The sequence below is a fragment of the Lemur catta genome, chromosome 6, assembly GCF_020740605.2.
Source record: "Lemur catta isolate mLemCat1 chromosome 6, mLemCat1.pri, whole genome shotgun sequence".
NCBI classification, from domain to species: Eukaryota; Metazoa; Chordata; class Mammalia; order Primates; family Lemuridae; genus Lemur; species Lemur catta.
Genome location: NC_059133.1, coordinates 99128554 through 99141236, shown reverse-complemented (window position 1 = coordinate 99141236; position 12683 = coordinate 99128554). Strand labels below are relative to the sequence as shown.

Genomic DNA, 12683 nt, shown 5'->3' with positions numbered 1-12683 from the left:
GGAGCTGTCGTCTCTTGTAACAATGCCTTCTTCTGGATATCTCCTGAAGGGCCCTCCTGAGGCTATTGTACAGTTAACTTTTGTTTTTAATAAATAGAAGGAGTAGACTAAAAATAACAATAAAATACATAAACCAGTAACATAGTAGTTTATTATCATTATCAAGTATTATATAGTGTACATAATTATATGTGCTGTACTTTTATACAACTGACAGCATCGTAAGTTTCTTTACACCAGCATCAGCCCAGACATGTGAGTAATGCCTGGTGCTGTGCTGTCATGATGGCTACGACATCACTTGGCTATAGGAATTTTTCAGCTCCTTTATAGTCTTACTGGACACCATTGTATATGTGGTCCATTGTTGACTGAAATGTTATGCAGCACATGACTATATTTCTGATTATTAAAAGATACTATAATGAAAGAAAAGGATAAGCCATAAACTAGGGTAAGAGATTTGCTACATATGTAATTGATAAAAAGTTGGTATCTAGAAAATATGTTCGTTAACGTGTTTGTAACTCCTTTAAATCAACAAGAATAAGAAAAACAGTGAATTGTGGTATGGGGCATAGATATGACTGGTAATTTCAAGGAAAGAGAAAATAAAGCATGTTCCCTAAACAAATAAAGCATGTTTAACCTCACTGATTATTATTAGGATGATAAATGAATTTGATAAAAGATTAATTGAAAAATTTATAATGAAATTAGACCGTTGCCATCTGAACCACTAATCAGTGTTACTGCTAAAAGTGAAACACACAACCATTCTTTGTCTCCTGATGTGATACAATATGAACTGCACAGCCTTACTTATGAAGGATTATTGTCTAAAAGACAAAAAAACCAAACCCAAATCTAATGAAGCCTTTAGATCTTTTAGTTTACAAGATACATGAGGACAAGAGGAACAGATTAAATGGCACTATAAAGAAATAGTCAACTGAATTCAGAATATGGTCTGTTCTACAGCACAATGACCCAGTTTCATCAAGCAGTTAATGGCATTGAGAAATTAAAAATGTGAAGGACTGGGGCATTTGTCCAAGAGTCATTTGTTCCCATTGAATTGTGTTGGTCCCCTTGTCAAACCCTTGACTCAGAACATTAGGGTATATATAGATTGTCGGTTCTCCATTGATCTGTTTGTCCCCCGTTAAACCAGTACCAGCCCTGAAACTTTGTAGTAAGTTTTGTAGTTTAAAAGTACAAGTAGTACTCCAATATTTCTTATCCTTTTCAAGACGATTTTGGCTATTCTGGCTACCTTTTATTTCCATATGAATTTGAGGATCAGCTGGTCAATTTCCGCAAAAAAAGACAGCTGGGTTTTCATAGGGATTATGTTGAACCAGTAGATCAATTTGGAGAATACTGCCATCCTAACAATATTAAATCTTTCAATCCATGAACACGGATGTCTTTCCATTTGTTTACATTTTCTTTAATTTTTTCAATAATGCTTTATCATTTTCAGTATATATGTCTTATATTTTTCTTGTTAAATCTATACCTAGGTATTTCATTTTTGATGCTATTTTAAATAGAATTATTTTCTTAATTTCATTTTCATTGCTGTGTATGGATATACTGCTGAGTTTTCTATATTGATCTTGTGTCTGGCAACCTTCATATACTCATTTATTGTCATTGATTTTTAGTGGTTTTCTTAGGATTATTCTCTGTACAAAAGCATGCCATCTTTAACTATATAGTCTATGTCTTCCTGTCTGAGGAGGACACCTTTTAATTTTTTGTGTGGCCTAATTTTTCTGGCTACCGCATCCAGTACAGTGTTAAATAGAAGTGATGAGAACAGCAGACATTCTGGTCTTGTTCTTGGTCCTAGTCTTAGAGGTAAAGCATTCATCTTTCATCATTAAGGGTAATGTTAGCTGTAGGTGTTTCATAGATGCCCTTTATCAGTTGAGGAAGTTCAATTTTTAGTTTTTTGAGTACTTTTATCATGAAACAGTACTAGAAATTGTCAAATGCTTTTTCTGTATCTATTGAGGTGATCATATGGTTTTTGTCCTGTATCCTAGTAATATGGTGTATTACTGTCTTAATCTGCTCAGTGTTGCTATAAAGAAATACCTGAGGCTGGGTAATTTATAAAGAAAAAATATTTATTTGGTTCCTGATTCTGGGTGGCTGGAAAGTTCAAGATTGAGCATCTGCGTCTGGTGAGGGCTTCAGGCTGCTTCCGCCAGGGCAGAGGGCAAAGGAGAGCCGGCGTGTATGGAGATCATGTGGGGAGAGAGGAGTCAGGGGCGGAGAGTGCCAGGTTCTTTTAACAAACAGCTTTTCCTCTCAGGTAACTAATAGAATGGAAACTCACCCCCAAGGGAGGGCATTAATTTATTCATGAGAGATCTGCCCCATGACCCAAGCACCTCCCACTAGGCCCCACTGCCAACATTGAGGATCTTATTTCAACATGAGGTTTGGAGGGGACAAATGTCCAAACCACAGCAACTACATTGATTGATTTTTATATGTTAAACCAACCTTGTAGTCCTGGGACAAATCACAATTTTTATGTGTTGCTGGGTTTGGTTTTCTAGTATTTTGTTGAGGATTTTTGCATCTGTATTCACAGGGGATATTCCTCTGTAGTTCTTTCTTTTTCTTCCTTTCTTCCAATATCTTTAGCTGGTTTTGATATCAGAGTTTCTGTGTTCTTTTGCCATGATTATTATTTCTCTTACTTTCTAGCAAAAGATGTACAAAGTTTGTCTTATACATTTATTGCCCCAAATCTAGAATCAGGCATCGTTCCAAGGAGCCTATCCAGTTTAGTGGGAAACCATAATCCGTGTGCTGCCATCATAGTTAATGCTACTGAGCTGTCGTTGCTTCCAGCTAGCTCCTGGGTTGTGAGTACATAGGTGTGTGTTTTGCTCTTGGTTCTAGAATATACACATATGGTGAGCCTTTTTTAAAAAAATATGCATCATAAAGCATAACGTTGGGTGAAATAAAGTCAGAGGATTCCATTTATACAAAGTTCATGAACTGATAAAAACAAACAGTAATTTATTTTGGAATATATGCATTAGAGGTTAAAAAAAATGTAAGGGAATAAGTAACACAAATTAAGAATGCTGATTACCTTTCATAGGGAATTTAGGGGGATATGGTTGGATAACTGCACTTACAAAGCTCCTGGGTGGTAAGTATATAGATGTGTGCATTCCTCTTGATTCTGAAGATATGCATATGGTGGTCCCTTTTTTCTTGCATGCATTTCACATTGTTCATTTACAAAATTTAAAGGTGGTTGTGTGCAATGTAAAGCATTGTTAAATCATTTTTTCTTATAATTTATAAGTAGTCTTTAAGTAATTTTTTTTCTGCAAAATAGATGGAAAATTCTTTCTAACCAGGACTGTTGAAGTCCTTCTGCTGTTTATAGTGCTGAGTCAATTGGATATTCCTATTGATAAAAAAATGAATTTTGACCATTACAACATATACAAATATCAGTTACACTTATATGGTAGATCTAAACATGAAACGATACAGAATTTACGAGAAGGGACAGAAGAGTATCCTCATGACTTTGAGAGTATCCTCATGACTTATTCACCATACAAAAAGCTGTCAACATAGAAGAAATATAAAAGAAAAAATTGATTAAATGTCATTAAAATTAAAAACTTTTCATTATCAAAAGTGCTGTAAATAAATTTTGGCATTTTCATACAGTTATGAAAATTACAGAATTACGATTATGCCCAGCAACATAGATGAATCTCACAGATAACAGCACTGAATTTAAAAATTTGTAAAATTATATACTATATAATTCCATTTGTATAAAGTTAAAACAAGTAGGCAAAACTAACCTAGAGTGTTAAAACACAGAATACTGGTTACTCTTTATCTGGAAAGGAGATATGAAGGTAATTTCTGGGTGCTGGTAACGTTTTATTTATTGATCTGTGTGTTAATTACATAGATGTGGTCACTTGGAGAAAATTGTTCAAGCTGTACATTTATTTGTGTATTTTTCTGTATTTACATTGTATTTTAATAAAAAGTTTACTAAAAAGTTTAAATACATAACAGTAGTATATAGTGTAGAAAAAGGAAGAATAGATTGTTTATACATGCTTACCTGTACATGTGTAAAATATCTCCAAGTTATGTAAGAAACTGATACCATTGGTTATCTAGGGTGTCAAAAGACAGGATGGGAGGGCGACTTGTTGAGATGTTTAAAGTAAGTTCATAAAAGATAGATACATCCTGTGCTTTATGCTTTAGAGCTCCTATGCTTATCCATTACTGATTTTGTGTTATCATAAGAACATAGGTTGGTGTATCATTTGTGCCCAATTTTAGGTAAGATTTTACGTAAATTAAACTGATAAAATGTAATCAGTGATATATATGTTCATGTAAAGCTTGCAGATATCTGAATACATATCCCAGGAGATCTGTATAACCATATCTTTCCATGGCAACTGAGACTGTGGAGATGCTATTGGCTGAGGACATTACCTTGATCACTTCCTAAAAGATTAAATAATGCCAAAAAACTAAATGCATCTGCTTACTATCAGTGTTTAGCAGCTGTTCCTAGTCGACATAGAGACTTTGTTTAGATATCAGGCGTCTGTGAACAACTCTGGTTTGTCATTCTGCAGTTTTGTCTTCAGAATTCTCTCAGTTTTAGCATCACATAAATTGGGAGAACGTAGTAGTCATTGAATGGCAGGTGCCTCTACTACCCACCCCTCCTGCCTGCCGCTCTCTCTCTCTGAAAAGAGTTGTTGTCACCAAGATTATTTCTTGGCAAGCAGCAACCTGACATAAACTCTCATTACTGTTGTAGCTGGCTGTTTGCTTACCTGAATGAGGTTACTTTTGGTAATAGCATATGTGTTTGTCAGCATATAGTTTGCTTCCGAATTAAAATGAACCTGTTTATTTAAATAATTCTGATTTGATAACCACCCAGAGTAAGCAGAAATGACTGATAAAGTACATGCTTTGCTCTCTTGGTTTCTTTTCATTGTCTTTTAGTAGTCTGTCTGCTCTTGGGAAGTTTTTTATTTGTTTATTTGTTCACAGGTCTGTTTCTAGCAAGGCGTTTTTTTAAGGTCTTTTTAAAGCAGTCTGTCTCCTTTTTATCTGTGTTTTACACATACTCGTACACATACATACACATATATACACTTTTTTTCCTGCCTTCCTTAAAAATAAAACCCTACCTACGTGCCTTTAGAGCAAAAAATTATCTGATTAAATTCTAGCTGTTTCATTAAAAAGAAACTTTTTAATGGCTAAACAGGAAAATTAGTTTAGATGAGTAAAAATTACTCATCTATGTAAATGCTGAATCTGTTATTAGTCAAGTTTATATCTTATTTTCTAAAATTCTTCTATATATGATTTTGCTCTTTATATTTTTACTTGTGTTATATTATTTCCATAGAAATTTGTGAACAATTTCCAGAAAATGTCCTTAAAAGAAATTGTCTATGGCAACATGTGACTTCTTAAACTGATGATTTATATGTGCCCTTGCATGTATCAAAAAAAAAATTAAGTTCTTTCTGACCTAAACTGAAAAGAATTACAGTGTAGGGGTATTCTTTTCTGCTGTATCTTCTTAATATGTATGTATGATCCAGAAAGAATACAAAGTTTTTTATGTGTTCTTGTGTATCTTCCATATTGTGGATCCAGGAGTTGTCTGTTGCCCAGCTCCTCTGACGATAATTGACCACTATGTTCTGTTTTTGTCCTTTTCACATTTATCATAGGTGGAGGAGTTACTGATGGCTATGGAGAAGGTAAAGCAGGAACTCGAATCCATGAAAGCGAAGTTGTCCTCCACCCAGCAGTCTCTGGCAGAAAAGGAAACGCATTTGACCAATCTTCGGGCAGAGAGGAGGAAACACCTAGAGGAAGTTCTGGAGATGAAGTAGGTGTTAGTAATCTTATTCCTCATGCTCAGTAGAAGTACTTTTCGTCATGGTTTTCATCTTAAGGCTCGGTTCATTACCTCTAACATGCTTAGCCCAATTTTTTTTTTATAATTTTCTTTATTTCAGCATGTTACGGGGGTACAAATGTTTAGGTTACGTATATGGCCTTTGCCCCACCCAAGTCAGAGCTTCAAGCGTGTCCATTTCCCAGATGGTGCACACCACACCCATTAGGTGTGAATATACCCATCTCCTCCTCCCCCTCCCACCTGCCCGACACCCGATGAATGTTACTACTGTATGTGCACTTAGGTGTTGATTAGTTAATACTGATTTGATGGTGAGTACACGTGGTGCTTGTTTTTCCATTCTTGGGATACTTCACTTAGTAGAACGGGCTCCAGCTCTATCCAGGATAATACAAGAGGTGCTAGATCACCTTTGTTTTTTGTGGCTGAGTAGAACTCCATGGTATACATATACCACATTTTATTAATCCACTCACGTATTGATGGTCACTTGGATCTTTCCACTTCTTTGGAATTGTGAATTGTGCTGCTACAAACATTCTAGTGCAGATGTCTTTTTTATAGATGTCTTTTTTTCCTCTGGGTAGATGCCCAGTAATGGGATTGCTGGATCAAATGGTAGTTCTACTTGTAGCTCTCTGAGGTTTCTCCATATTGCTTTCCACAGAGGTTGCACTAGTTTGCAGTCCCACCAGCAGTGTACGAGTATTCCTATCTCTCCACATCCATGCCAGCATTTATTGTTTTGGGACTTTTTGATAAAGGCCATTCTCAGTGGAGATAAGTGATATCTCATTGTGGTTTTGGTTTGCATTTCTCTGATGATTAGAGATGTTGAACATTTTTTCATATGTTTGTTGGCCATTAGTCTATCTTCTTTTGAAAAGTTTCTGTTCATGTCCTTTTTTTTTTAATGCTGATTTGTATTTCCCACTCTCTAGAATAAATTTGGTCAAATGTGGAACAAATTCTCGTCAAATAGAATTATTTTTACCTCCTCTTTAGTAAATTTTAAAGTCCTCTGGAATGTATTTATCTGTGTCTAATTGCCTCTTTGAAATTCCTAAACTCTTCTGGAAAGTTCAGACAAATTGGTGAGCTTACTGGGGAAGAGGACAGTTGCTTCTGAGGTCGTATGATGACTAGGCAATTTTTTAAAACATTTTTTATTCCAAACATTTCCAAAGGTACGCAAGGTAGAGAGAAGAGTATAATAAACTCCCATGTGCCTATCCCCCAGATTCAACAATTAACATTTTGCCACATTGGAAGCCAATTTTTACAAAATTTTTAGCAAAAGTTTGCTGTATGACATTTTCCTGTTTGTCCCATATCTTGAGGATTCCTGAGACTATAATCTTTTGTGAAGCATGTATGCATAGTACATAGTACATGCTTCTTTTTCTTCTCTGTGACCTGCTGTTTAGAACAAGTACGTCTCTTTTGAAAATTCAATAGTACTCTCTCATTGACCATTCCTAACCCTTTCCCTTACCTAAAGGCCCTATTCTTATTTTGCTGAAACCAAGTCTATCCTGAGATTCCTCAGTTACCTTTATTGTGTCAGCAGTTATCTATACGCTTGTTGTCTTCACTTTTGTCTCAGAGAAGATAGTTTCTCCTTCATAAGGCCGGCTTCTTACCCCTATCACAGATTTTAAGCAGTGATCCCCTCCTGTAGTCTTCCTCTGTCAGTAATTTTCTCTCTCATAATCCTTTCTCACTTTTTATTAGTTCCTTCTTCTCTGCAAAATACGCGGTCTTCCTTTGGCCTAAAATAAACAAATTTTTTCAACCGAACTAGCACTTTAAGCTGACATCACCTCTTCTGCTACTTCAAAAAATTTTGAATACCTGAATAATAGAGTAGCAGAGGATCTTGCCGTGATACCTTAGCATGAGTTTTCATGGGACTTGATTATTGTGATACTGTGACAGCAGCGTGAGAGTTGAGGAAGCAAATGCTGGGGTGTCACCTGTAGTTGTGGGTTGTGAGAACACAATGGAACGTTAAGAGATTCTAACCTTTTAGAAAAATGTTACGGATGCTAAGCTCTTGGAAGGAATGAGTAAGTGAAGGCACAAATAGGTTGATATACTGGGAGAAGAGAGACGTTAGAGTTGCGAGTATCACCGTGACAAAAAAGCTTGCACATATGCTTGTTAGGAGCAAGTTAGTGAAAGAGGTATAAGATAGGCTTTTTTGTCAGTGAAGGCAAAATTTAAAGCTTGCTATTTTGAGGTGGAGTAGTAGAGGTGATTCTTTGGTGATAGAGAGTAAAATCATTAGATTGAAGAGGTCTGGACACCATTCCCAGAACATGGTGGGAGATAGAGTTGGGGAAAAAAGTGAATCAGGTCCCAAAGTCATTAAGAAAATGGAGGAAGGATGGAGATAATGTTGGGGAAGCCAAGTTGGGCTTATTTCCGGAATTCAATACTTGTTCAGTATTCAAAAATGAGTTAATTAAATTCATTACATTAACAGAATAAAGAAAAAAAATCACATAATCACATTCAGAAAAAGTGACACCCATTCACGATAAAAACTCTTAGCCAACTAGAAATTGAAGGCAAATTTCTTCAGCTCCATAAACAGCATCTATGAAAATTTTATAACTAACACTATGCCTAATGTTGAAAGCTGAACGTTCTTCCCCTGAGATTACAAAGATGTCCACTTCTTCTCCTCTTATTCAATATTATATTGGAGATCTTAATCATGCAAGGAGGGAAGGAGGATAAAATTCAAAAGGAAGTACTAGAACTATCATTAATCATGGACAACATGGTTGTCTAAGTAGGGCAATATCTTGGAGATATGGAGGGTTTGCTTCCAGACCACCGCAATAAAGTGAATATTGCAGTAAAGTGAGTCACATGAGTTTGGGGGTTTCCTAGTGCATATAAAAGTTTGTTTATACTAGTAAGAGTGCAGCAGCGTTGTGTCTAAAAATCAATGTGCACACTTTAATTTAAAAATACTTTATTGCTAAAACATGCTAACAATCACCTGTGCCTTCAGCAAATTGTAATCTTTTGGCTGGTGGAGGGTCTTGCCTCAATGTTAACTGCTGCTGATTAATCAGGGTGATGGTTGCTGAAGTTTAGGGTGGCTGTGGCAATTTCTTAAAATAAGATAACAAAGTTTGCTGCATCAATTGACTCTTCCTTTCAAAAAAGATTTCTCTGTAGCATGCGATGCCATTTGATAGCATGTTACCCATACTAAAACTTCTTTCGGAGTCAGTCCTCACAACCCCTGCTGCTGCTTTATCAGCTAAGTTTGCGTGTTATCATTTCAACAGTGTTCACAGCATTTTCACCAGGAGTAGATTCTATCTCAGGAAAGCACTTTCTTTGCTCATCCAGAAGAAGCAGCTCCTCATCCATTCAAGTTTCATCCTAAGGTTGCAACAGTTCAGTCACGTCTCCAGGCTCCATTTCTAATTCTACTTCTCTCGAAGTTTCCACCACATCTGTGGCTCCTTCCTCCACTGAAGTCTTGAGCCCCTCAAAGTCATCCATGAGGCTGGAGTTACCTTCTTCCAAACTCCCGTTAATGCTGATATTAATATTTTGACCTTCTCCCGTGAATCATGAATATTCTTAATGGCATCTAGAATGGTGAATCCTTTCCAGAAGGTTTTCAATTTATTTTGCCCAGATCCGTCAGAGTACTCACCATCTATGGCTATTAATAGCCTTACAAAATGTATTTCATAAATAATATGACTTGAGAGTTGAAAGGACTCCTTGATCCATGGGCTGGAGAATGGATAATGTTATAGCAGGCATGAAAACAACATTCATCTCTTTATACATCTCCATCGGAGCTCTTGTATGACCAGGTGCATTATCAATGAGCAGTAATATTTTGAAAGGAATCTTTTTTCCTGAAAATCAGGTCTCCACAGTGGGCTTAAAATACTCTGTAATCCATGCTGTAAACTGATGTGCTGTCGTCTAGGTTTTGCTGTTCCACTTACAGAGCACGAGCGGAGTAGATTCAGCATAATTCTTAAGGACCTTTAGATTTTCAGAATGATAAATGAGCATTCACTTCAGCATAAAATCACCAACTGCACTGGCCCCTAACGAGAGAATCAGCCTGTCCTGTGAATCACTGAAGCCAGGCAGTGACTTCTCTCTAGCTATGAAAGTCCTACATGGCATCTTCTTCCAATAAAAGGCTGTTTCTGTTGAAAATGTGTTGTTTAGTGTAACCACCTTTATCGAGGATCTTAGCTAGATCTTCTGGATCTTTGCTGCTTCACCTTGCACTTCTGAGTTATGGAGACAGCTTCTTTCCTTAAACTTCATGAACCAAACTCTTCTAGCTTCCAACATTTCTTCTGCAGCTTCCTCACCTTTTTTCAGCCTTCACAGAATTGAACATAGTTAGGGCCTTGCCCTGGATTAGGCTTTGGCTCAAGGAAGTGCCATGCCTGGTTTGATCTCTCCAGACCACTAAAACTTTCTGCATATCAGCAGTAAGGCTGTTTTGTTTTCTTATCATTCATGCATTCACTGGAGTAGCACTTTTAATTTCCTTCAAGAACTTTTCCTTTGTATTTACCACTTGGCTAACAGTTTGACACAAGAGACCTAGTAGCTTTCAGCCTATCTTGGCTTTTGACATGCCTTCCTCAGTAAACTTAATCATTTCTAGCTTTAGATGTAAGGTAAGAGATGTGTGACTCTTCCTTTCATTTGAACATTTAGAGGCCACTATAGGGTTATTAATTGGCCTAACTTCAATATTGTTGTGTCTCAGAGAGGCCTGAGGAGAGGGAGAGGGACAGAGTAGTCAGAACACATACGTTCACTGATTAAGTTTGCCATCTTATACGAGTGTAATTTGTGGTGATGTAAAGCTTGAAATACTGTGAGAATTACCACAATGTGACACAGAGACACCAACTGAGCACATGCTATTGAAAAATTAATGCCAATAGCCATGCTCACCCACGGTTGCCGCAACCTTCAATTTGTAAAAAGTGCAGTATCTGTGAAGCACAATAAAGCGAAGCACGATAAAATGAGGTCTGCCTGGATGTAAAACCTCCGTGTATTTCATATACTAGCAACAAACAGAGACCAAAACTTTAGAAAATATCATTTTCAATAGTATCAGAATGCATGAACTACTTAAGAATAAACGAAATTTGTATAAGATCTCCACACTGAAAACTACAAAACATTACTGAGAAACTAAAGAACAACTAAAATATCTACATAGAAAAAAATTAGCCGGGCGTGGTGGCGCATGCCTGTAGTCCCAGCTACTCGGGAGGCTGAGGCAGTAGGATTGCTTACTCTTACATTTAGAAACCCTCAGATGCTTCATGTTTCGTTCCACCCTCCATAATTTTGTTCCTGTTGCCAGTTGCATTTCTGGCTTTATCTCCCTGCGTACTTACTACCTCCATTCTCCAGAAGTTCTAACTATTCATACTTACCTTATATCTTCCCTCCTTCATGCTTCTGCTAAAACTGTTCTGTCTTAAATACTTTTTTCATAGCTTTGCGTTTTACTGTTACTTTTTAGACTAAGGTAATTACTAGTTAGCAGGGATAGCAAATACTCTTGATCTTGAAATTAAGCTTGAGTTTCACAGGTGGCTGTGCGCACATTTGGAGAGTACCTACAAGAGTGCATCTGCCTGTTTGGGGCCCTGGCATTGTGTTTGGTGTTCTCTTTCTAGCTCAGAGTGTCCACAGGGTATTAGCCCCCTTGGTCTTGCTTTGTCTTTGGCTATATCTGCATTGTATACCTTCCTTTTCTTTCCTTATGTCTTGTTTTTACCTTACTGTCTTTCCTATTTATATTTTCTTTATGTTTGTGTTTCTTAGCTCATTTATAAAATGTTTGTAATCCTCAAGATTGCCAAATTGCTTTTATCCAATGGTCAAAAGCTGGAGTTGGGAGTTAAAATTGTAAAAGAAATGAGAAACAGCAAAAATAGGATAGTTCTCTTTTCTCAGTAAAAGTGTTTATATATATATATATATATATATATTATATATATATAAATTTTATTTATTTATTGAGACAGGGTCTCGTTCTTTTGCCTGGGCTAGAGTGCAGTCATCATAGCTCTCACAGCAACCTCAAACTCCTGGGCTCAAGTGATCCTCCTGCCTCAGCCTCCCGAGTAGCTGGGACTACAGGCGTGTGCCTCACCACGCCCACCTAATTTTTCTATTTTTTGTAGAGACCAGGCCTTACTATGTTGTCCAGGCTGGTCTCAAACTTCTGGCCTCAGATCCTCCCACCTCGGCCTCCCAAAGTACTAGGATAACAGGTGTGAGCCACCGCGCCTGGCTCAGAAAAGTACAATTGTTCAGATATGTGTATGGATACTATTTATTAACTTTTTAAAAAAAAGAACAAAGATCTCTATTTTTCTTTTGGTAAAAGGCAGATATTAGATACATTCATTTCATACTATGGTTTCCTCTCCTATAGCATGAAATATGATAAAGTCTTATGTTACTGTTTTCATTATTTTCATTCTCTTTTCTCATGTCTGGGGAGAGCAGTGGAATCCCCATCACTAAATTGAATGTGAACTGGAATGTGGACAGCGATGACCTTTCTAACACGTAGGTGTGTATTCAGAACGTTTTGTTCCCTAACAAGTTGCTCAGTGGAAATGTTTCCTACTTTCATTAGGAACATAAATCTAAGTATGTTACT

General features: G+C 36.8%; 1 protein-coding gene across 7 annotated transcripts in view; it reads left to right on the top strand.

Annotated features, from left to right (window-relative positions):
* The window catches only part of ERC1 (ELKS/RAB6-interacting/CAST family member 1), a 486124-nt gene that overhangs the window by 266146 nt on the left and 207295 nt on the right, over nt 1–12683 (top strand). For all 7 annotated transcript variants that reach the window (XM_045554665.1, XM_045554663.1, XM_045554660.1 and 4 more), the window contains one exon: nt 5787–5947. In XM_045554665.1, coding sequence (XP_045410621.1) covers nt 5787–5947 — 161 coding nt within the window. The remainder of the gene's footprint in view (nt 1–5786; nt 5948–12683) is intronic.